Source organism: Crocodylus porosus, unplaced genomic scaffold (assembly GCF_001723895.1).
Source record: "Crocodylus porosus isolate Cpor-Errol unplaced genomic scaffold, CroPor_comp1, whole genome shotgun sequence".
NCBI classification, from domain to species: Eukaryota; Metazoa; Chordata; order Crocodylia; family Crocodylidae; genus Crocodylus; species Crocodylus porosus.
Genome location: NW_017728942.1, coordinates 877723 through 903841, shown reverse-complemented (window position 1 = coordinate 903841; position 26119 = coordinate 877723). Strand labels below are relative to the sequence as shown.

The 26119-nt window shown below is 40.5% G+C and overlaps 1 protein-coding gene across 1 annotated transcript; it reads right to left on the bottom strand.

The window, feature by feature from the left end:
- Nucleotides 1–204: 204 nt before the first annotated feature.
- Nucleotides 205–26068, bottom strand: PARD6B (par-6 family cell polarity regulator beta). Its single transcript, XM_019548122.1, has 3 exons — nt 25884–26068; nt 18043–18265; nt 205–4410 (listed from the first exon to the last, which is right to left on the bottom strand). Exons 1-3 carry the CDS (start codon nt 25947–25949, stop codon nt 3581–3583), a joined length of 1119 nt encoding a protein of 372 aa, XP_019403667.1. The 5' UTR covers nt 25950–26068; the 3' UTR covers nt 205–3580.
- Between the last annotated feature and the right edge of the window lie 51 nt (nt 26069–26119).

Sequence of the window (26119 nt, the reverse complement as noted above, 5' to 3'; positions counted from 1 at the left end):
ATTCATATCTGGGTCAAAACCATGGTTGAGTGGGGAATGGAGCTTTTGACTATTTAGGAGACTGTTTTCCTATGGGATATAAATGTCATATAGGTGAGGGAGCTGGGACCTGCACCGTGACTAATTTTTTCCATCCTAATAGGACAAAAAACAAACAAAGTTAAGCAAGCACACAATTAAACTGGACCCCAAACACATTAATCAATTTTCACTTTCAAAAACAAGCTCTACAAATTTTTATTCACATTGAGTTGCTGTCAAGTTAAAAATAGTCATCACATTTCTACATCCATTTCTTTATATCAATTATTGTCCCAGACTGTAAAAATATAAGACCAATATACAACTAATGCTAGTCTGATTTTTGTAAAAATCAACATTCATTTAGTGAGATATCAATGTACATTATACACTAAGGTTGTAAGAAAAATACTGATATTTGACATTTTAAACATTTTTTCATTCATGTAAAAATCAAGTTGCAAGTAAAGTTAGAAAATACATAATATTCAGAGGAGTACATGTTGCAGATAACTCATAAGAACCTTGTCCTAAATTTACATCAGCTGTGGAAGAACACGATTCACAGTTCGGCTTTACTTATCTGGTACCATAACTGAACTTCATAGGAAATGTGTCTTAATTCCATCAACTTTTTTTTCTGTTAAAATAAGGTGCACTTAGAAGGCCAATCTGCTTTCAGACTGCCAGTAGAAAAGAAGGATTGACTGCTTTCACTGTGCATGTACATGACCATATAACACTATTTAAAAGAATTTTGGTTTTCCAATGCATTGTGAAATAATTTGAATGTTATAAATTAGTTTATAAAATCTAGATTAAAAATACAATTTATACATTAGATATTTATCACAAACTGTGCATTAATAGCAGCTTACTATTGTCAATCATGCATTAATAAACTTAATAGCAATTTTGGATTTTATAGCTAAAAATAAAATTTGTACAAAAGAGTGAAGCTGTGAAGTATTTTCCTCTACAGAGACATTTTAGAGGATGTGAACTGTTAAAAGCTTAGGAGGTAGTGCATGAAAGGCTAACAATATCTGTATAATCTTTAGGAAAAAACACTTCATACTGAACCCCAGTACCATTTTTACATCTAAATTCAGTTAAACAACTTGTTTCAATAGTTGATTATCCTGTAACACAATTTTAAAACATTTAGTAATAAGCAGTTATATATAGTGATAGGAGATTGGTAGAAGAACTTTTAGAAGTGTTCTATTATGGCAACTGCAGTGTTAAGCAATTACATGCCATGCAGTCTGTCATTTTCATTGCCAAATGCATAAAATGCTTACTCTTTAGGCATTTTAAATGATTTTTATGCTTGATTCTACCACCTATCATAAAATTTCTTCAAAGTAGAGCTAGTCTTATATTGAGAACTTTTCACAAAAATAAACGTGTTACCCAAAGGAACACCTCCTCATTGATCAAGTCAATCAGTTTCAAGGAAGCGTCCTAAGAAATGGAAATTTATGTACAGTTTTATTGTATAACCTTATTTAAAATTTCCTTAAGTTCTTAACACTGGTTTACAAACTTAGTGTTCATGAATATGATACAAGTAGGAATTAAGCTGAGCAGAGCACTAGTCTTACATGTTCATATTTAAGCAATAAATGATGATCCTGTAACACTAGTGTTCCAAGGTGTCATGCTTACGTGTAAGTTAATAGCTTATCTTACATCCAAACTGCTGCATAACTAATGTACCATATTAGACCCATAAAACAATTCCATCAAAGGCAATACACCTGTATTAAGAAGTATGCTACCAGTTCAGTATCTGTGGATTTCATTCTCTTCTCTTAATCCAAGTTTGTTTTACTCATTTGATTGTTCTCCATACATTCAAGTACACAAAAGGTACAATACTAGAATAAATGAAAAAGTCATTCACTGAGTTTCTAGGGAGGAGCAGGAGGTCCTCAAACCAAAAGAAACGGGGAGAGAGGGGGAAGGAGAACCCATAAAAACAAACCAAAAAACCCCCCAGTTTTCCCTAAAAGCCAAGTTTTGAGCAGCATGGATTTTTTAAAAAGGTTTTTAATTTAAAAGAAATAGCAACATGTTTATTTCCATCCCATTTTATGTTCTTAAACAGGGAATATTTTTTTGCTCGTTTTAAATTTAGTAGTTGTTAGCAAAAAAAAATTCTAAGCAGCTGCATGCTTAAAATTGCTGATCCATATCCTTACTTTTAAAATGCCACAAAGCTAATAATAAAATAGACCATGCTGTAATTTAAAAACAGCCCATACTGCTATACTGAACATCACAAGTCAAGAAGCCTGAAATACTTCAAACTGATAGAATATAACTTGATTGAAGTCCATAGGACTTGTAACTGACTTAGGGAAAAAAACTGCAACTTTCACCCCAGATTCCTATTAAAAATATTAGCTTGCACAAATAGTGTTAACCACCTTGAGAATTTAAATGCCTTCTCCTTACTACCACAAAGGCAATTGTTTTGGAGAAACGTTATGCCGCTAGCAGAAGAGTTTAATACAGTTATAGTCCTGGTATTACAGAATACTAAACCAGATGCTTAACATTCAGCATGATAGCCCCATGTAAATAAATGTTAAGCATCTGCTTAAGTGCTTACAGCACAAGGGCTATTATTTCTGATACCGTTTGGTCTACAGGACCTGCATAAATTAAATGTTCATAGTCCATTTTATTTCACAAGTTCTAATTTAAAAGTTTCAAAAGCACAGGTTTGACTTGGCTTTAAAAAAAGAAAATGCAATGTAAACCGCTCGAATCTGGAATAAGAAATAATTTGGATTTAAGAAAAACAAATTGACATACCAAACTTTCAACTTACTACCAATTTCAAGCAACTATTTCTTCATTAACAAAAATCTTTAACATTACTAGAATGTTTTGAACATGTAACAAGCATCAGGTCAGATGTTAGTTTTATAACCTTGCTTGAATTTAAATTTCTTTAGAAGTGTACAGAAAAGGTCAAGTACAATAATTAATAACTAGAGCAAAGTATAAGAGACCTCTTTAAATACCATAAAAACTAAGAGAAGAGAACTGGTCCTCAAGGTACAAAACTGGAAGATTATTAAAACTTTCACATTAGAATTTACAATCACAGTTAAGAGCATTTCCAAGTAATTTTACATGGCCACGCCTGGAAGATTAGAAACAATTAGGCTGTATGTCTAATTAATTAATCCACCCCACATGGTAATGGAAATTTACTCTTCAAAAGCCAGTAGTACCCCACTTAATAAATATAAAAGTCATACCTCTCAACCATCCTTCATTTTCAACTGAGATTTACCTCTGTCCAAGGCTTACCAGTTATTTACCCTCACTTGTAAAATATTTACACACACGTATAAAACTATGTAACTGAAACAAGCAACCGTTTTTTTTTTAACCTTACTGTACTTATTTTTTTCCTTCTATGTTTGTTTACAGTTTGTAGTGGTTAAATAGGCTGAGAGGTATAAACTACATTTCATACTGTGCCAAATTGAAAGGTATATGGCATCTTCAGTTAATAGTAAAATGTAATAATGCAATTTCATAATGTTATGATTGTTCCATCTTCTTCTAAGGACTTTTGGTCTGCACCACGTATTTCACACTCCATGTTAACGCTGCCTGCTGAATGAAATAAATTTACTTCGCTGGAAGGAATGAAACCATTTTGTGTCGACTCATGAAGAAGTTCAATTTGTGTCAATGACTCCAGACTCTCACAGGTCGGGACAGCTTTTGGAATCTGCTGAGGCTCACCACTATCTTCAATAATAATGTCTTCTTCATCACTTTCTTCTTCTTCTGGATGGTAATTCTGCACAACATGTGGTGTGTAACTTTGAAGACTATTATCAGTTGACTGACCCGAGCTGCCAGAAGTCCGACTGTTCCTAACAATATTGTTTCTCTGGTTTGCTGGTCTCACTGTAATGATCAGGTTACGGCTATTAGCAATCATCATGTCTGTAACTTGATCAAGACTCTTTCCTGAAACTTCTATTCCATTCACCTCCAGTACTTCATCATTGACAGCCAGTAATCCTGTGCTTTGAGCCAGGCCTCCAGGAACAAGCCTGGATATGAAAATGCCTGGTACTTTCTCTAATCCATGTGGTGTTACTCTCACACTAGAGCCATCTCGTATATAGAATCCAAGTGGTTTGTCAGTTCCATATTTATAAAGTCGAACCCGGCGGTGAGTTTCTGGAAGAATGTCCACATCTATAATAGAAGACACAGGTCTGAAGTCTTGTGGCATGCTAATGACAACATGCGGTTTCTTTCTATGGTTATCTGGACGCAACACATTTGATAAAACATTTTTCTTCCTCGTCATAGTGTCTGTACCAAAAGCACTGTAGTCTGCATCTTCTGAAAGACAAATAGCATATTTCAGTAATTAGGATAGCATGAACTATTCTGACCAACCTAGATTAGACGGCCATCAATAATCAACGCATTTCAGCTTGACAAGGCTTAAAACATTTAATAAAGTTCTCAGCATGTAACACTAGCAACATTTCTCTTCATTGGCAAAACAACAGCTTTTACATTAACAGGAAAGCTAATCTGATTTATGCGTATTTGGTTCATAATTATGAATCAAAAAAAGCCATTAGGGGTTTAAAAAAGTTAAAAGCAAAATTAGTAGCCTAATACTACAGGTATTAAGGTGAGACACTAACTTTTTTTTTTTTTTTTTTTTTAAAAAATAAAAAGTTAAGAGTGGAAAGAATACAAAAGCTTAAAAACTTTTCCCCTCCCCCACCTAGTTTTTAACAACATTTGCAAAATAGTACCTGACTCATACCCAGAATATTTTCATTTGTTAATTTTCTCCCCTCAAGTTTCAGTTAATGGGAATACAAAAGAATGAGAAAGGGAGAGCAGCCAGTGGACCTATTATTGCTGAGTACCTGGATGCTAGCCAACTGACCTGGTTTCAAACTCCAGAAAGTTTATTCAATTCTACTCTTCCCTGCCCCCATGCTAAAAATGTCTGATCAACAACAAAAAAAGAACCCCAAGACACAGCACAGCAGAAAATACTTCAGGAAAAATTCTAAACAACTGATATAACTGCCATAATCTGAGTTGACAGAAGTGTCTAAATGGTTTATAGTCACTAAAGTTTCTCTTTAAGCCTGTAAACTATGAGATTAGGTCTTTATAGAAAAAGAGAGTTAGCCAGCTGTGATACAGAAATAAAATTTAATTCTAAGAGTATGACAAATACATATGTCAACCAAACTTCTCTAGTTGAATTTTAGCATAGGAGGTAATAATTCAGGACGTGTCAGCAGGCTAATCACATTAGCACTTCTGCAGTGCTTTGTATAGCTTTCCCTCATTTTAATAAAACAAGTAGTTTAATCCCTTGTAGAAGAATAGATACCCCTACATTGTTCTTCCAGTTAGCATGTGAACTCCTGAGATCAGCTACCCCACAATTTCTTTGTGCCTACATTAGTGGTGCTTTAACTCTCAACCGAGACAAATAAAAAAAAAAAAAGGATTAAAAAACAGAATTATAATCCCAATTGCTAACTAAGGGAACGCTGTTTAAGTGTAAAAACATAAGAGGAAATAAAGACAATTTTGCAACTATTTAGCTGGTCTAATAAAAGATATCACCTCTGCCAAAAGTTCTGCATAAGAGGAAATTAAGGTCTCTTTGCTAATAGCATTTAATGAAACTGAAAGTCATGCATATTAGTATTGGGAAACACTTCCCATCTATGAAAGGAAATAAACACATTCACACAAATTAACATTTCCTATTCACTCAAAACTGAAACATATTTAATGGATGTACCTAGAACGTTAACAGCTGCAGAAGAATCACAATGACACAATCAAACATTTAAGACTTATAAATACCATATGCAGAACAGAACAGAAATAACCATTCTAAACCGAATTGTAGTGTAAAGGATATAAATCATTCATCTAAAAGTGTAAACAGGGTATACAAGATGACAAAGCAAGAAATGTGTTAAAGCTGGTCTGAAGAGGAGGTTCTTGGATATAAGATTTTGAAGCTACAAAACATATTAGGCAATGAAATAATAAAGCCATTGACTTTCAATGCAGTATGTTGACTATAGGGTGGAAGTGGGTAGCTAAGTCAATAGAACCATATAATAATATTTGGCAGTTACCTTTTTGCTTTCACCTTGACTCCTTGAAAAAACCCAAAACCTCACATTGGGAGGGCAGAGATTCCTTTTCAAAATGCCACTTCTCATATCATCACAAACTCACTGCCACCCTTGTTTCAATATGGGCACCTCATCAGCACTCAGGTGCTGTGGCTGAAGGAGCACAGGAAGCACCACCACAGGTAAGTCCTGCATATGCCAGTATATCAGTACAAAGGACTCATTCCACAGGTGTTGCTGTTTCACATGCAGAGTTCAAGTTATCAGTATCCTGAGGACACCCCAGCCCATCTGTCTCACCCCCACCACTAGGGGTGGGACCGGAACCTGTTGCAGGGACGTGCAGGCAGCAGCGCCTGAGCTGTCACCATCCTGCAATCTCAATCCCAGGGCCAGCCCCAGCCCCGCTCCAGGATGCTGCTCCCCACCTGCCCACAGCCCCATCCCAGTTGCGTACAGGGGCCACTTAGGGAGTTCTGGTGAGCCAGGGGGGTGGAAATGGGACAAAGGCTCTGACCCAGCTCAAACTCCCTTAGTGGCCCTCCAGCTAAAATAAATTGCCCACCCCTGAGTTAGAATGTTGTTGTAGCTGTCGTGGTCCCAGGAAGTGTAAGAGGCGAGGATTTTTTTTTCTGTGATATCTTTTATTGAACTAACTGTATATAGTTAGGAGAGATGTTAGGCAAGCTTTCTTCAGGTGCAACAGCTTTTTCCTGACACCTGATAAAGGACAGTGTGCGCCCAAAAGCTTGCCTAACATCTCTCCCAACTATACAGTTGATCCAATAGAAGACATCAAAAAACCACCTGCCTTAAGAAGTTAGGTAAAGTGGGAGCACCTAGAAGATTATGACAACTGAACAGGCTATACCAGCAGTTCTCAACCTTTTCTAAAAAACTCAGAGCACTCTATAGAAAATGCCAGTACCTACTTTTCACTTATTTTTGGCTACAGAAAAAAAAAATAGAGCAAGTCTCCTGCTGCAAAGAACTCAAAGACCACAACAGGTCAGGATGTTTTTGATGCTACGGATTCCTTTCTCGAAAACTGGATTTATCTTGTGAACCATATTTGCATGCCTAACTGCAAACTCTGCAGCACCTAAAGCACTCTTGAAAAGATCTCTAGGTACCCTAGTGTACTGCAGAGCCCTGGCAGAGAATCGTTTGGCTATACACTTCAGGGACTTCAATTAAGTTTTAATGAATAATGGGATTAACTTTATGGTTTCTTGAAGAAAAAATAAAAACCAGCCCGTGTAAGAGAAGCTTGGAACTCCTCTAGTTTTTTTAGGAACAGGGGATGAGGGAAGGGGAACAACCACAACTAAGCTTAATTTTAAAGACACAGTCCAGATATTAAGAAGAGTTCGAAGAGTTCATTATTAACAGTGTTTCCTATGCCAAATCTTTCTAATAAAATTTTAATTTTAATCTTTCTAATAATAATCTTCCTATGCCAAATCTTTGAGCTAAGGAGTTTAGTAAGACAGACATCAGGGACTCAGAGCTTCAGTGAGACGGGAGTCCAGGACAAGTGGATGTTCCTTAAAGAGATGATCCTCCAAGCTCAGAGGGAGTCGGTCCCAACATGAACCAAAGCGGACAAGAGTGCTAAAAAGCTCCCTTGGCTCAGTAAAGGCATCCAGGAGGGCCTGTAGGCAAAAAATGTGGTATACGTATCAGTGGAAGCAAGGGGCAATCACCAAGGAGACTTACACCTCCATTCCTCATGATTGCAGGGAGGCAGATAGGAAGACCAAGGCAGAGATGGAACTAGGGCTGGCAACCAGAATTAAGGATAACAAAAAGTCCTTTTTCAAATACATAGGGAGTAAGAAGGCACCAGGTAATGTGGGGCCCCTACAGGACAGGCTTGGCAAAGGAAAAAGCTGATCTCTTCAACGAGTTCTTTGCCTCTGTATTTCTGAGCAGGGAACGGGACAACTCCCCCACTAGGATTACAAACAGGCTCAGGGGACATGACACCATGCCTAGGGTCAGGGATGATCTAGTTAGGGAACTCTTGGAAGGGCTGGACATCAGCAGGTCCGGATGCTCTTCATCCAAGGGAACTGGCGGAGGTCATAGCAGGGCCCCTGGCACAGCTGTATGACCATTCGTGGTGCTCTGGTCAGGTCCTAGAGTATTGGAAAAAGGCCAGCGTGGTCCCCATTTACAAGAAGGGGAGAAATGAGGACCCAGGTAACTATAAGGCAGTTAGTCTCACCTCGGTGCTTGGGAAGACCTTTGAGAAAATTATCAAGAAGCATATCTGAGGGGACCCAGCATAGGAGGTAATGCTCAGGGGCAACCAACACAGGTTCACTGTGGGCATATCCTGCCTGACTAACCTTGTTCCCTTTTATGACCAGGTCACCAAGTCCATAGATGAAGGCATTGAGGTGGATGTTGTCTATCTGGACTACAGGAAGGCCTTTGACACTGTTTTTCACCCCATTCTCATAAAAAAACAAAAACAAAACAAAACTAGGCAACTGCGGCATTGATGCCTACACAGTCAGATGGGTGGCAAGTTGGCTTGATGGTCGCACCCAGAGAATGGTGGTGAATGGGTCATTTTCAACCTGGAGCGATGTGGGCAGTGGAGTTCCCCAGGGCTTGGTGCTTGGGCCTGTGCTATTCAACATCTTTATCAGCGACTTGGAGGTGGGTGTGGAAAGTACGCTATCCAAATTCCCTGATGACACAAAGATGTGGGGAGAAGTGGGCACACTGGAGGGGAGGGACAGAATCCAACTAGAGCTAGACAAGTTGCAGAGGTGGGCGGATGAGAACAAAATGAAATTCAATGCAGACAAGTGCAAGGTGCTGCATCTAGGGAGAAGGAACCTGCAACACACCTATAGGCTGGGGAACATCCTTCTCAACAACACAGCGGCTGAAAAGGATCTTGGAGTCTTGCTGACTTCAGGATGGACATGAGCCACCAACATGAGGAAGCAGTCAATAAAGCTAACTGCACCTTGTTGTGCATCTACAGATGAATCACAAGCAGGTCCAGGGAAGTGATCCTTCCCCTCTATGTAGCGATGGTCAGGCCGTAGTTGGAGTACTGCGCCCAGTTCTAGGCGCCGCACTTCAAGAGGGATGTGGTTAGCACTGAGAGGGTCCAGAGGAGAGGCACTCGCATAGTCAAGGGGCAGCGGGGCAGGCCCTACGAAGATAGACTAAAGGGCCTGAATCTATTCACCTCCACAAGAGAAGACTGAGAGGGGATCTGGTGGCCATCTATAAACTCACCAGTGGGGACCAGCAGAAAATAGGTGAGGCTCTGTTCCCTGGGGCACCACCTGGGATTACAAGGACTAACAGCCACAAATTGATTGAGAGCAGGTTCAGGCTTGATATCAAGAGGCATTACTTTACCATTAGGGCTGCCAGGCTCTGGAATGGGCTCCCAAGGGAGGTGGTGCTCTCCCCTACCTTGGGGGGGGGGTCTTCAAGAGGAGGTTGGATAGATAGCTGGCGGGGTATTATGATCCCAGAACTCATTCCTGCCCAGGGCAGGGGGTCAGACTTGATGATCTGTTCAGGCCCCTTCCGACCCTAGAAACTATGAAACTATAATACACTTTGTTCAAAAAATTATAGAAAATGTGTTTGCTTTCTGAATAAGTACCATGGAATTTGAAGACTAAATAAAATTACTTAAAGGGTGACAAACTGAATCATTTCTAATGAAAGTTTCATTGATGTTTATACAATATGAAGTTCCTTCCATTTTTAAATTACTTTGTATAAAACATTCAGCTCTGCAACAACAGACCAGAGTTCAGACTGTTATAGATGCTTGACATTAACCCAGGTATTTCAAATAGGAATCCATAATCTTATGAATCATGTTGGCATACCTAACAGTGTTAACACTGTGTGATACCCTGTGGCACCCATAAAAGAATCAAGAACTGTGTACCGGTGTCCAGTTTTGTGCCCCACACTTCAAGGACATGGACAGATTGGAAAAAATCCGGTGCAACATGACAAGTGATTTAAGGGATTGGAAAGCAAGACCTAAGAGAAAAGGCTGAAAGAACTAGGCTTTCATTTGAAGAACAGACTGAGAGGAGATCTGATAACAACCTTCAAATACCTGAAGGGCAGTTAGAAAGAAGATAGAAATGGGCTTTTCTCTGTAGCCACAGGGGACAGGACTAGGAGCAGCCTCAAACTACAGCAAAGGAAATTTAAGTTGGAGATTAGGAGCAATTTCCTGATTATAAAGTCAAGCACTAAACAGGTTACCTAGAGACATTGTGCTATCTCCATCCTTGGAAGCTTTCAAGAGCAGATTAGACAGACATTTGGCTGGGACAGTTTAGTCAGAGATGATCTGGCCTTGAGCAGGGGGGCTAAACTAGACAATCTTACGGAGGTCCCTTCTAACCCTACTTTCCTATGATCCTATGGAAACACTTGGTACTTGAATACCAAAACCAGATATTGTTGCATCACTTTCACAATAACTGAGAGAATGAATAGTGCTCTATAAGTGATCAAACATAGTGGCTGTCCATTTGGTTTGGAGGGAGAACTCAGTTTGGTAACTCAAAATTGCATGGGTCACATACATCTTCAAGTCTGTTATACTGCCATCTAGTAGTAACTCTCTACTAGGGATAATTAAAAATGTAAGCTTTTATGAGCACTACAGCAACACTGACTGCAACAACCTGTGACTTTATTAGATTTGTGTGTTCTCCCTAGAAAAGGTTCAGGGCAACATAGGAAAGAGACAACACAGTAATAACAGACATAGAACTGTTTATTTTTTCTTCCTTCCCCCCATTTATATTTACCTTTTTTATTCCTTCTTTTCTTGCATACCTGATATAAACAAAGCTGGAAAACTTACACAGCCCCTGCTGCAGCAGCTTGTCAGCACAACTCCAGACCCAGGGGGGCAAACACAGCTGCTTGTCACACCTCCCACCATTTTTCCTACCACCAACTTGAGTTGCCAGAGGTAAGCATAGACCCTGAATTCAGTGGTGAACAAAGGGTGTAGGGCTGGGTGGTTGAACAGCAGTGGTACTTATCCCATGGGTTCCCATGCTGTGCTAACAATCCCGATGAGCTGCAATTTAAGCCCTCACAGGCTGCAAGTTGGACAGCTCTGCTTGAGATCACCACAAAGTAAACGTACACAAGTTTAAAATAGTGATGTAATCCAAACAGAAGTACAGTATAACCACATAACATATAGTACTGTATGCCGCTGCTAATAAGTGTTTATGACACAAACCACTGAAAAACTTATAAAAAAACTCTCCAAATGTGCATATGTCAATATTTTAATCTTCTACTTAAGAATCTCATAATAAAAAACTTTTACCTAATGGGCAATTTAACTTTACTCTGAGCTGAAAGTTCACATGCTTTTTTTAAGCTCGTGGGCAGCAATTTTTGTAAGGTTCAATTGGAGAGTGATAATCAAAGAGAAAAAACAGAAAAAGGCTAAAACTGTTACTTACCTAAACACTTTACACAAAAAAAATCAGTTCCAAGTTTAAAGAACTTTACGTTATGTCAACAAAGTTCTTGCATTTTCCAAGTTGCGACACAGATATTTCATTTGGAAATGTGACTGCACACTGAACAGTTTTACAGTGCTGTACAGCAGTCTTATTTTATACAACTACTTTCATAGTTTAGGAATACAAAATGATGCCTGCAGATAGCAGCACACCTATGCAGGTACTGTAGGTATAAACAATTTGTCATGTGACCTTGGGCATTAGAACCAGTTTTATTAAGAATATTTAAAAAAAGGGGGGGGGGAGGGAGGGTTTTCTTCTTTCAAATCACAAGATCTTACACTTCTGTCTCATCAGTGAGACACAAAAGATCTTGTACATGAAACACGATCTTGTCATATTTACATGACATGCTGTTCCACAGAACTGCTAACAATATCTACTTGGGACACTAGGAACTTCAGTTTTTAAGATTGCATGATGAAGGCCAAAAACAGTGGAAGATGTAGTTTTACAGACCCTTGGGAGGTCCAACCATGTTCTAGACTGATGGGAGGTCCAACCAGGAAGCAAGTAATAAGCCCTATGCAAATTTACCACTAAGTAGAAGAACACCAAACAGCCATTTTAATTTGCTTTTGCTCCAAAAAAGTACCACTGGTAGAGATTTCCTGGAAATTCATTGAACTCACTGGATAAATCTGTCAAGATTTAGAACTATTTGAATGACCCCTTCTCTCAAACTTTTAAGTCAGACTTCAGCTTTCAGACTCCTTATTCCATTTTCTGAAGAGTAGGACCATTTTAAAGAGAAGTGGCACATGTACACTGCTCATATGCTGTTTGAGTTTAAATCCAATATTCTTTAATACCTGAAATTCTTGTTGAACTGTTCTTCAATATCCTTTTAAAGGAAGGTAGAGTTACCCTTCCAACATACTGCTTCCAAAACTTAACAGGACAATCCTATTACAGACATGTTGTAAGAATACCAGAATATAACCCTAATTTATTAAAAAAGGTGCAACGAACCAAATATATTCAACATTTAACAACATATACTAAGAACAGAGGCCTTGCTAGGATGAAAAGCATACTCTCACGGAAAGCATGCTTGTCTCAGCATTTCTTGCCAGAATTTCAAGGAAAAAGGGATGTTGAAACAAAATCATGAGGGAAAGAGTCTTGGAATGTCCATCAGAAAACAGGGAGAAGGAAGAAGGTTAAAATTTAACTCTCCTTACTTCACAGCAGCTATTGAGTGGGAACAATATTAGTTCCCTTGTGCTCCAGTAAAATGCTAACACATTGCTGACACTTCCGTAATTTTGGCAATTGACAATTCTCAAAATTAAAAGAAGTTCTGGTAAATGTTGTTCTTGTAGACCCCCTACAACTCTCATTTGCAACATAGCCACAAGTTACTCCACCTCAAGCTTTTTTGTACAGGCAAGAAGCACCACACTTAAAGCTGGTTACATAATGAAAGTGGATTTAAATAATACAGCCTTACTATGCTCTAGAGTGATTTGTTCTTAATATTAAGTAGGTACCAATCTGTCTTGAAGCACAAAAATTTATTGCACCTGTAAACATACATCCAGCATAACTGCAGACTACATCTACTATGCTACAGAACAGTCATTCCAGGGAAAGAGGAAGCCCTGTTTCAACGAATAAAAAGGCTAGAAGTTGTAATGTAGCAAAAAAATCTACGTTAGTAAGAACAGAAGAACTAACCTCAGAAGCCTGTAGAAATAAAAGATAAAGCAAAATCTGTGGCTTAGTCTTACGTTGCAAGAAATGATGTTTCCCCAAATCACAGTGTCATTGAGAAGGGGCAAAAAATCATGTCCAGGTAGTCTTCACTGTATGCATGAACTTCACATTTGTTTCACAAATAGTTTTATCCTTAGATTTCTGTTGCAGACAGAGACTCTCATACATCTAGTTTTAATTAAAACTGCACCACTTTAGTCTTTACATTTCCTTTTACTTCTTCCAGAATGATACTTGTCCATTTGAATTCCATCCTAAAATTCCTTTCATAATAAATAGACAATTGCTTTAGAGTGATATACCCAGAGCCATCTCTAAGGGTGTGTCGGGGAAAGGGGTGGTGGAGGCAAGTGGCTGGAGTGAAGGTTTCTGAGTATTTACAAGTTAGCAAGTTGATATAACCAGAAAAGGAAGCACAGGGTTAACCACAACCCGTTAAACTTATGGAAAAAGTCTAGCAAAGGCAAGGCAGTCTAGTTAACAAATAAATTTGACATTTTAGGTATTTGTAAATATGGGGGGGCCGGAGCAGCGGTTCTAGGAGCCACTCTAATTAAAAGTACCCAGAGTGCCAAATGCATCAGAGCTGCCACGCTGAAAAATTGCAGTGGGGACACTACCCAAATGTCATCAAACAAGCTGTAGTTAAAGCACTCCTGCCACCATTTTTCAGTGTGGGCGTGCTGATGCTTGTGACACTGGAGTCTGTTGCAGCGTGGTAATTACCACGCTCTAGCAGACTCATTGAGTCTGCTCTGATGTACTGCAATTGCAGCACACTGGAGCAACCTCCATGCACACATATAGGCACCCTCTCATACTTGTTAGACCAGCACCTCCTTTTCCTTTTCCATTAATTAAGGGTCCTAATGTTTCCCTTCTGGAATTAGCTTGGGGGGAAAACTCTCCCACTGGAAAAAAAAATTCCATAGAAAAAGTCTCCTGCAATATAAAAGGGCATGTTAAAAGCCACAAAAAAATAAGAAAAAAAGTATTTGTTTATCAGCTTGAAAAATTCCATTCTGAAAGAGTTACAGATTGAACCTGGAAGGTGACATAGCAAAGCCTTATCAGAGGTTGATATTTCTTCAGGCACACCCAATTTTCACTTGCACTCAGGTATATAATATTAAAAAGACTATAAAATCAAACAATAAGACATGAAGAGCTGCAATTGCATCCACCTGAACAATCAGATTATTACATATGTTTATTACTAGTTTTCAACTCAATTACTTGGCTTGAGTTACTACAGAACTCTTCCATAATGGGCTTACTAAAGAAATAAAATAGAATGAGTTTATTTCAATTTACTTTATATAATAAAACTTGAGGTTTCCCCATCCACTGATAAATAAATATTGATTATCAGTATGTAGTTCAAAGCGAGTACAACCTGTTTGATATAAATGGTACGTTTTAGCTTTCAGACTTTATATAACCTGGGTTTAATGCTCTTTATTCCTTAGAGCTCTCAGCTCAGAGAGCGTCACAAAAAATGTGTTTAGTATCAAAGTGAGGAGGGGGAAAAAAAGTGACTGATTGCCACACTTTCTTACTGATCACTAAATGGAGTGACTTGTATTAGAATCGATCAGTGTACAAAACAAACTGCTCTGTGGCCCAAGTTAATAACTTTACCTTGAATGCATGTGTAATGAGTTATATGTAAAACTTTAGTAACGTAGTAAAACATATGGTGCTAAAACATAACCTCAATAATCCTAGTCTTACAAAGTAGCTTAACTACTCTCGTCATATGGCTACTGGAGGGGATTAAATGGAATCAGACTCCAGAGATGGAAGAAATGCTTTAGATCATCTAGTCCATCTCTGCCAATTCAGGGTTGAAATATAGAGTACATACATACCTGTTCCCTGTACAACAAAAAAAAATAGCAAATACATCTGGCTGGAAATTCTGTACCAGACAGAGGTCCAGACATTATTCATAGATTGCTAGGAGCCAGAAGGAACCTTGCAGATCACTGGGTCCAGTCCTCCGCTCTAGGCAGGAAGACAACTGACCCTCAACGAGGTGACTGTCCAGTCTCCTCTTGAAAACCTCCAGGGTAGGTGACTGCATCACCTCTGGAGAGTGTTTATTCCACAGTCTGGACACTCTGACTGTGAAGGAGTTTTTCCTGGTATTAAGCCTGAAGTGGTTTTCCAGGAGTTTGTATCCATTGGTCCTGGTCTTCCCCAGGGGTGCCTTAGTGAACAGTTGTCCACCAAACTCCTGATGCACTGCTCTGATATAGTGGTAAACAGCTATCAAGGCCCTCTCAACCTTCTCTTCTTTAGGCTAGAGAGGCCCAGGTCCCTCAGCCTTTCCTTGTATGGCTTGTCTTGCAAGTCCCTGATCATATGGGTGGCTCTTCTCTAGATCCTCTCAAGTTTTTCCACATCCTTATCATAATGTGATGCCAAGAACTGGATGCAGTACTCCAACTGCAGTCCCACCAGTGCCGAGTACAGCAGGAGTATCACTTCCTTAGTTTTACACGAGATGCATCAGTTGATGCATGCCAGTGTGTTGTTTGCCTTGCTGACCACCGCATCGCACTGACAGCTCATGTTCATGCAGTGGTCAATCATTACCCCTAAGTCCCTTCCAGCTGGGGCACAGGTCAGGCTGTCACCTCCACACCTGTATGCATGTTCAGGGTTATTTGCCCCCGGATGGAGCACCTTACATTTGGAAATGTTAAAACTTCATCTTGTTCCAGTCTACCCAACTCTCTAGCCTGTCCAGGCCCACCTGTATCAGCAACCCATCTTCTGGAGTGGCCACACTGCCTCATAACTTGGCATCATCCATGAACTTGGCCAGAGCTTTTCACTCCCCTATCCAAATCATTGATAAAGTTGTTGAAAAGCACTAGTCCACGCACAGACCCCTGATGGACACCACTGGCCACTGGGCTGGGATGACGCAGATCTGTTCATGAGAACTCTCTGGGTCCTACCTTGTAGCCAGTTTCTAACCACTGAACCATTGAGCACCCTGGCCCACAATCTTCCAGTTTTCCCACAAGGATATCGTGGGATACTAGATCAAAAGCCTTTTGGAAGTCTAGGTATATAATGGCTACCTCGTGTCCCACATCCAGGTGGCAAGAGACCTGGTTGTAGGAGGAGATGAAGAAGATGAATTACAAGAGGTTATTACTGCCCTGGGTCCAATAAAAGTTATCACCTCCCCAAAAATCCTTGCCTCTTGTGTAATTCCTGGGCTATCATAGCTACCAAATGTCATTAAGTGTTTAGTTTGAAAACTTAAGTTTCAAGAAAAAGATGAGTTTTTAAAAGACTCAAAAGAAACAGATGATTTAGATCCTAGATGAAGTTCCCAGCTCAAAAGTAGTCAATACCATTGATGTTTCACCCAGTAGCAACAAGAAACAGCAAAACTCTATTTTTAATACAGCAAGCTGCAGTTAATCTGTTATTCAGAACTCAACTACACAGTCATCTTGTTGCTGTAATATAGGAGAACTTTGTTTTGCACAAATGTACATATTCCTGTGTTAAGAGAACTCTTTGAGAAATCATGAGTTGTCTGTGAATCCAGAGAAGCCAACTAGAATACTATAATCAGACTATTGGTTCTTGTCATTTTCAAGTTTTTGAAAAGAAATGTAGACTAGACTACACAAGACCAAAAAACCCAGCCATGATCATAATCAGTTTTCCTTAATGAAAAAGGACCTTAGAGATGGATTTCAATGAAAGTTGCTTGGAAAGGAAGAGAAGAAAAATTCCCACACTGACTAGTAACTGCATCTCATCTCTAACAGAATTGTGTCATGCTGAAAATTAAAAACAACCAACCAAATGTTTTTGGAAGCATAAGATAAATGAAGCAGTTGATATCATTAGTCTAAGCTATACTGATAATTCAAAAAAGCATTCAAACTAAGTTCCTTTGAAGCTCACTAATTTCTTATTATTTAATTAGGATCTGCTGAATGCATAGTACAGTTAAAGCTTTTTGTGTGAAGCAAAGCAGGCCCAAGCATCTCTTAAAGTATTTTAAAAATATTCAAATCTGTCTTAATAAAAGTCTTGGAAAAAAAGGGGTCGCATACTAGAGAGTGCTGTTCTCCAGTTTTAAGGTCTCCATCCAGTTTAGCTAATAATTAGCCATACTTATTTATGGAGGGGGTGGAAATCACAGTTGAAAGCAGGCGCATCCCTACTCTTGCCCCTGTTCAAGGAATGGCCAACATTTATTTTGGTAGGAAGCAATGGGCTTAAATCAAAGTTATTAAAGACATTACACCTCTCTGTATTTCTTTAGAAGTTGCTTGGTAGCTGAGTTAGAGGACAAAGGTGCAACAACACAGCCTGTTTTCTGAGGAGTCTGTGATGGGAAAGGACATGTAGGAGTCTGAGCAAAGATCAGTAAGAAAAATCAGATCATTATGGAAATCATAATGAAGAAGCAGAACTGTTCCCAACATGTGACTTTTAGAAATTTGAATTGGAACAGGGTATGAATGCATACACAAATGGGGCTTAACTTATTATTTTACACAGTGTTTACAAATAACTGTACTTACCTTTCCTTTGAATGAAAATCCTGAGCAGAGGATTGGCTGTGGAAACTGCTTTATGATAATTGTCATCATTATTGATAGGCAGCAGATCTCCATGAATATCTGTATATCCAACTAAAACTTCAACATTGGGTATCTTGTGTACATGCTGCAATAATCCATAAAATTCTTCAAATTTTCCAGGTTTTGATCTTTCCAGAGAAAACCGCCGAAATTCTGCTCCAAACTACCAAAAAAAAAAAATCTTATTTTAAAACCAGATCAAAGTACAAGGCTACAACAGAATAATCTGACAACGACTTTAATAAGTTCATCACATTAAAAATGTGCTCGACTTGAAACAAGTTAAACTTCAACAATAGCAAAATTTCTAAAAGCTTTAGCGAGTGTCAAAGGCCATGCAGCAGTGTTCAAATATTTGCATTACTTGTCTTGAAGTAATCAACTCAAATGTGTAGCCTTGATCAAAATGCATATTTCTGATTCCGTACAATTGTCCTTACTATTTAAGTAAGAGCACAAATGATCACGTAGAAGGTTCTTCAGCAGTAAGATGACAAAGGAATCTGAAAGAACCATTATGAGCTACATACCTACAAAAAGCAATTGGGCTGTACAGGTTGCAGAATCACAGCCATATAATGAGAGAGTCTGGGATAAAAGCTGTACCTAATAACATTTATTTTGCCGTCATCTAAAGCAGGGGTTCTCAACCCATGGCGCACAGGCCACATGCAGCCCAATCAGCACACTGCTACAGCCCATGTGACACCCTGTTAATTGGATACATTGGAAGTAAACTACATGACACAATTGCATGACACAGCCCACATAACACATCAAGAGCTGCAAGTGTGGCCCACTATGGCAAATAAATTGAGAACTACTGGTCTAGAGAATAACCAAGAATTTGGGGGTCTTTTTTATATTTTTATGAACAGACAAAAGCTTACTATGAGACAGTTATTCTGGCAGAGGGCTTTTGCCAATACATGCTTATAAAGTTAAGCTACAAATGCAGTAAGATGGAGCCAGTATAAATACACCTGTACAGGTATATTAGCAAACCTTTTCTAGTTCAGACTAGGCCTAAATCTTAATTACTTATTTTTGCTAGCCTAGTGGCGGTGCCTAAAACAACAAGCTTTGTTGTAGAACTAAAAGACCTGGAGTAAACCCTTGCCAGCTGTGCTTTTCTCAATAAACCTTGTTTCACTCGGCATTGAGACCATTTACAATCTCTGTAAATTGCATCCACACAGTGTAGGAATATTTTGCACAGCAGACTTGGTCTTAAAATGTGAGCTGACAGATTTAAGTGCTTGTAGTGAAAGGCAATCTTTCCATTTCAAAGCCATTATGGTTTTTCACAACATGTAGGGTATTGAAAGTGTGATAGGCTCATCTATGCCTAATCTACTAACAGAAATTTTGCCAGCACTATCAATGTCTTGCCACTGTCAGACACTTATTACAGAATTTCACATGTACACACTGAAGTCTGCAATCCACTACCAGTTTAAGTGTACATTTTTTAAGTTACATTTCTTCTTGTAAGTTGTGGAAAAAACCTTTACTGTAAGAACTAAATTCAAGAGTTAGTCAATTCAGGCATACAGCCCAACAGAGTCCTTGAAACAGAGCTCAAGAAGTGCAAAATATCCCATTTATCTTCAAGGGGAAACAATAAAGTCGAAAGGCACAAACATTTCAGCTCTCACTATTCAATCATTAATGCAGAAACACCAAGATAATAATCTGTAAAGTGGTGCTCAGCTGTGCACTTGTGCAGCAGAATCAAGTTCTGTTGGACTAGGAAAACTAGTAGTATCCCATCTTCTGAAAAGTTTAGTCACTTTTTCCACCCCCAAGCTTTCAAAGGGAAAAGGAGAGGGTCAATCCTATTCCTTAGCCTATTTAAAACAGCTGTCTTTATTAGATTCAGATCTTTATTTCACTACCAGTCCAGCTCTAATGACAGCAACAGTAGAAGTGGTGATGAAAGCAGGGCTCAGAATTGCACAGTAAGATGGCCACAATTGAATCTTGATGATAAAAAGCACATCAATTAGTGGAGCTGTGATAATTGTAGCTAATATGCATTTTGCTAATCCAGAGACTCTCCTTAGAGTCAAAACCATGCACCCTCCTCAACTCCTCACATCTGAAGCTCTTTCTTTACTTGTATAACAGTACTACCTACAGACCAAAACAGCAAAGCATCCAACTGAGCTAGGCATTGTTCCTACACAGTATAAGGCAGGGCAGAGTTAAAGCAAACTAATATGTGGGGGCAAGACTGTCTAAAAGGATGTGAACCAGAAAAAAAAAAGACTGAAGATTGTTTTAAAAATTCAGTAGCTAGCATTTTAAAACTAAAACTTGCCTTGTCTACACAAAAGTTTTTAAAAGGGAGTTTGTCAGTGTAAACAATAGGATCTTGCTTTGTATAGGCTGACCCGAAGAGACCAATGGGAGTGCCATGAAGGAAGGTAGTTGCTTAAACTCATGCCTGTACACAAGAACAGATGCTGCTCCAATGCACTTGGATCAGCTGGAATGTGACAAATAACACGCTGCACCAACCTCCTGCATCGGCATCCACGAGCTTAAAAATGGTGGTGGGGGCACTTTATCTAAAGCTCAAACAAGCTTTAGTTCAAGTGCCCTCACTGCCATTTTTAAGTACAGGGACACTGATACATGAGATGTGGTAGCACTTTAATTAGGATGGAGCTACTCTAATTAAAGCACCAAACATGTGAAGTGCCCCCAGGTGATTTCAACTGGGAAGTTTGGAACCTAAACATATTAGAGGTGCACTGATATATCAGTTGGATAGGCACTGATAAAAGGAAAATTTACATAATTAGCTATTGGCTTTTTTTTTTTTTTTTTTTTTTGCCACTGTAGCTGATAATATTGTCCAATAATTAATTATGCTGGGCCTGCCAGATGCCTGACCCCAGATACACCACCAGGTTTTAGGCTGCCCCAAGCCCAGGGTCCATGCCAGCCTCTTCCTACAGGGGTGGGCCAGATGCGGCCCACCAGGACATTCTATCCAGTCCGTTGGGTCCCTAAAAGAAAAATTAATATTAATCCGCCCCTGGCTGCCTGTCATACAGCCCCTGATGGCTTGCCAAAACTCAGTAAGTGGCCCTCTGCCCAAAATAATTGCCTGCCCCAGGGCTATAGCCACCCCAAAAATTCACCTTAGTCCACCTATAGTCACCCCCCCTTAGCACCGCCACCCACCCTGCACAGTTAAGCCCACCTTGCCCCAGCCCCAGCCCCGAGAAAAGGCTGGCACTGCCCCCGCCAGGAACACCATTCTTTTGCAGGCTCAGCTGCATGGGGCAGACAGTAGCAGTACTAGGAGGGGTGGCTACAGGGGGGCTCAGGCAAATTTTTGGCTGGCTATAGCCTCCCCAAGCCCCCCTCCCCCCTGGGGGTAAGGTATACCCCCTGTGTAGTATACCACATATTTCTTAGGTCCATATTGAATAAATGAGACTGAATTTGCCTTCCTGGAAATTAGGCCTGTTGTCATGCCCCAGTCAATCTTCATCTCCCTTTTATTCACCAAAAGAGTATAATCAAAACTTTTATTTGCATTCACTTGGAAGCCTGTCATAACTCCATGGAGACAAGGACCTTATTATTTGCTCATTACCACCAAACACAGAGCACAACAAAACAGTTGTATATAGAGGTGCACTGATACATTAGTCCGATATCAGATCGGCATCGATATAAATAAAATTGATCATATCAGAAAATCAGCCTGATGTGGATAATAATTTGGCCGATAAATGTCCATACACACGCACAGCTGCAGCGCAGCATGTAGACAGTGAGAAGCACAGCCTGGTAGGGGCTGGGGTAAGCACTGCCCAGCTGGGACAAGTGCAGGATGAAGCCATACCTCATTTGGGAGGTATGGGAAGTGGGTGGGGGCAGCTCCCACCACGGTGTGCCACTGGTCCGGCACTCACCTGCTCCCAGCCTGCCGCACCCTGTGCGGATCCAGGAGCACATACCATCCCCCATGCCCTGCTGGATGACCGGCAGAAGCAGCAGTGGGAACTGTCAGAGGAGTGGCTCCTGCACAAGCAGCATGCGGCAGCCAGAACCACGGCTCCATTCCAGCTGGGCTGTGCTTGCCCCAGCCCCAGCCCCACTCCTCCCTCACTGCAGGAGCCTTGATTTGTCCCCCACACCCCTTTCCTCCCCTTCCACAACACCAGACTTACCAGCTGTACGCAGCTCTCTAAGCTGCCAGGCTGGTATCGGAAATCAGATCAGTATCAGCTGACATGCCTCCTTAAAAGTCAGCTATTGGTTTTGGCCCCCAAAATCTCTATTCGTGCACCCCTTGTTGTATACCTTCTGAACTCCAACACTCCACCCTTCTTGCAAGTTTTAAATAAAAAGATTCACTGCAAATATCCCCATTCTGTAGACATTCTAATTATAGTAATATTAGCCAAGAGTAAGGCAGAATGAATCACCTGCATTCTGACCTCAATCACACCTGCATACAAAGTAAATAAAAACTAGTAGGAGCAATTTCCTTTACATCAGCAACGCATGCTTCTTTATGACATCAGCAAGAATTTCTCTTTGGTTTCCTTTAAACACTTTCCCATAAAATTTGAAATAGGAACAACAAAAGAATTTCTCACATTACACTTTTATTCCTTTTTATTTTATAGTTTCCCCAGAGGCTATTGTTTAATGCAATTTAGTGAGACAAAAGAAAGTGCCAGAGTTAAAAGGACTGTATGTCTGACATTATTATAATATAGCAGATAAAGGCCAAAGCTTTCCTAAATCACATGCATATATATAAATAAGTATATTAAATTATGATTGCATCCAATGGTAGTTAGTACAGGTAAGTGAGAAGAGTCCGAAAGCCTGGCCCATAATTTCCCACATACTTAGCAAAGTGCTCACTATTTCTGTTTCAAAGTCAGCAAGGTTTCTGAGCAAGAATTAGAAAATTTCATCAGTTTATATGCTCTCTCAAAACATTATATTATTTTTGCAGCTGAACATAAGAGTAAAGGAGAGTAATTTTTATTAGACAGGCTGCATTACAACAAAACAGAAGAGAAAAGCTCCAAGGCAGGCAAGGTTGCTTAAGATGGGTATCCAAAGAAGAAAGAAAAAATGCTTAAAGAGGTGGAATGCATTAGAGAAAGGGGTTACCTGCTAACTGAGAACTAACGCACTTCATAAACCATGAACAGCAGAGCACCCCCATTTGACAAGGGGAAAAGCACAGTACATTTCCCACCTATATGCTAGGTGTGTTGCTATTTCCTGTTTAGATCAGACCTACACTAAATTACACTCTTTTGAGAAATGTTAGTCATCTGCTTCACTACAGAAAGACTAATGCTGACTACTCTTGCCCTGCAGCATCCCAATGCTATCTTTATGTGATAACTCGCTGCAGCGGTAATCCAATGCGTTACAAACAGCCACACCACATTTTATGAGAATACTGAAACTAGCTCAGCATCATATTAGATGGGAGGGCAGGAGTGGGGAGAGGTACCTCACAATACAGGTTTCCCTTGCTTTATGCTGTACACGTGTTCCTGGAAAATGGCGCATAACTCAAATTCGCACAAAGGGACCCACTTTACAATGCAACAAATAGGGATACGTTCCAAAACCTCAACTGTACTGACCATTTTTACCACTTTTACAAGACAATTTTGGTACTCACCAACAACAGACAGTACACACAAGTACATGGCACTACCATAATGGGGATGACAACTACAGAAATAAGTGTTGCAGACAATGAGCAAAGAGCACAGATCCACACAGTAGACTATATTTTGGTGCATGTCACTCCTACAATGCACTGCACAAAGCAGCATAAGAGTGAATTTCTCTCGCATATAACAAATTTTTGGTATAAAAAGGGTCATCCCATAAGAGAAAATTTGCACATACAGAACCCGTATAAAGCAAGGAAACCTGTACACTGGTTTGTTGCCCACTACCATACACAAGGATAGAAGACTCCACAACTGATACAGTAATCATTTTGCATTTCAAAAGAATGAGATTTGATGTGCCCAGTGAAACAAGTACAACTGCAAATATTCTTTGGTTCTAAAAAGTTCTTTATCCTTCTGAAAATATCCATTCTATAGCATCTCACTTGAACGGTATTGCCAGCAAGTGCATGCTGTGGTCTGAAACAGGCTTCTGCCCACATATACATCACTTGCAATTTTGTTTAAGTTCCCCAGTGTAGATTAGGACACAGCAAAACTGCTCATTAGAGGACCTCTCCTTGTTCCCGGCACAGGAATACAACCATTCCTGCAAAGATGTGCTTAAGCAAGATGGTTTGCTTCTTTATACTGCTTACAAGAGAGACAAGCAGACCCAGTGACAGACCCTGACACCCACTGACATATTACGGGTCTGTACAGAGCTTAAGATGTTCTCATCACTCACTAACAAATTACGCCTCTTCCAAAAAACCAAAAGAGCACGCATATAAACCTGGCTCATTCTTGATAACACTCAGTTTTGTTCTCGTTCAAACAGGACATTTGTATCTGGGAACTGGTGGCCTGGAACACCAGGCTGATTCATTAAACATTAGGGCTGATGAAAGAGGGGCTTTTTATTTTTACATGAAACAAAAAAAATGGTGCATCTCCAATTATATTAAATGAAAAGATGGAAGTGGAAAAAGGTTATGAGCAACTATAGCTATAGACATCCTTAAAATAGCACTTTTCATTTTAATCACCCAAGAGCTGTTACACCAATGGACTCTTATCTACACAGGTTTTTTGAAACTGTCAAATTATTAGTACAACCTATGACAGAAGCTGCTGATACCTTGAGTATCTTTACCATGTCATGGAGCCTTTAAATATATCTATGCCCTGATCAGAGTTAACATCAGGAAATATGGAAGTGGTAAAAACAGGCAGGATGCAGACTGTTACAAACTGAACAGCACGCAGGTAAAAATGCCCATACCAAGCCTGCATTGCAGCTTCCACAAATGAAAGAAAACAAGTTCCTGAGTGCAGACACACTCACATTTGCTGAGAGGAAAGGGGAAAAAAAAAAGCACCTTTTAGATCAAGTTACCCAATTGTATTTGGCTAATATGGCTTGACACACCCTTTCATACCACAGATAAACACCTTTACAATGGCGAGCTCCAACATCACCAGCGAGCAAGATATCAAACGGGACCACATCTCGGTCGATGATTGAAAAGAACAGTTCAGGTACATCTGGTTGCTTAGGGGCGTGGGAAGGCAACAAAATCAACCCATTCCTCAGACCAACATCGCTATGGATTCCAGGAGAAAAAAAAAAGTCAAGCGTGCAAATGCAGCTGTGACTTATTCAGCTGCAGCTCTACCTGCTGGGGGAGGTTTACTAGCGCGGCAACCCTTCGTCCATGTAGCCCCGAGCGTAAGGGGTATTTTTATCATCATCTTCCCCCCTCCCCCACATTTTTCCGTAGGACCTGGCTAGTGGGGTCCTGCCTCAGCCAGGGACTCGGACTAGAGGTCCCTTCCCGCCTCCAGGCTCCCTTATTCCCCTGCAGAGGAGAGGAAGGAAAGGCAGGCAGGGCAGGGCAGGGCAGGGCGCGCTCCCCCCCTCCGGCCGCCGCCTGCCCCCCGACCTGCGGCCGCTAATCTCCGCTCATCTCCCACGTCAGAGCCGCAGCTGGGGGCGACACGGAGCGGAGCCGCAGGGCCCTCACACAGAGAATCGCCGCCGGCCCGGGCCGGGCCGCGAGTGACCCCGGCCCCGGCAGGTGAGTCAGCAGCGGGACCCACCTTGCTCTTCACCTCCATGGTGCCGAGGCCGCGGCTGCCCCCGACGCCGCGCTGGGCCCGGTTCATGCCGCCGGCGGTCTGAGCCTCCTCCTGTGAGGGGAGGGGGGACGCGGGCAGCTCGTCCTCCAGCCCGGCCCGACCGCCGCTCAACGCGGGGAGGAGCCACCCGCGGGCCTGGCACCTGCCGCACCAAGGGGGGAGGGACGGAGCGCTCCGCGCATGCGCAACGGATCAGC

Bases quoted from the DNA above. Each gene is read 5' to 3' on its own strand.
- PARD6B (XM_019548122.1), bottom strand. From the start codon at position 25,949: ATGAACCGGGCCCAGCGCGGCGTCGGGGGCAGCCGCGGCCTCGGCACC. The intron at 18,266-25,883 runs GTGGGTCCCGCT...TTTTTTTGGTAG, and splicing joins CCATGGAGGTGAAGAGCAAG to TTTGGAGCAGAATTTCGGCG. The intron at 4,411-18,042 runs GTAAGTACAGTT...TTTGTCTTTCAG, and splicing joins GATTTTCATTCAAAGGAAAG to AAGATGCAGACTACAGTGCT.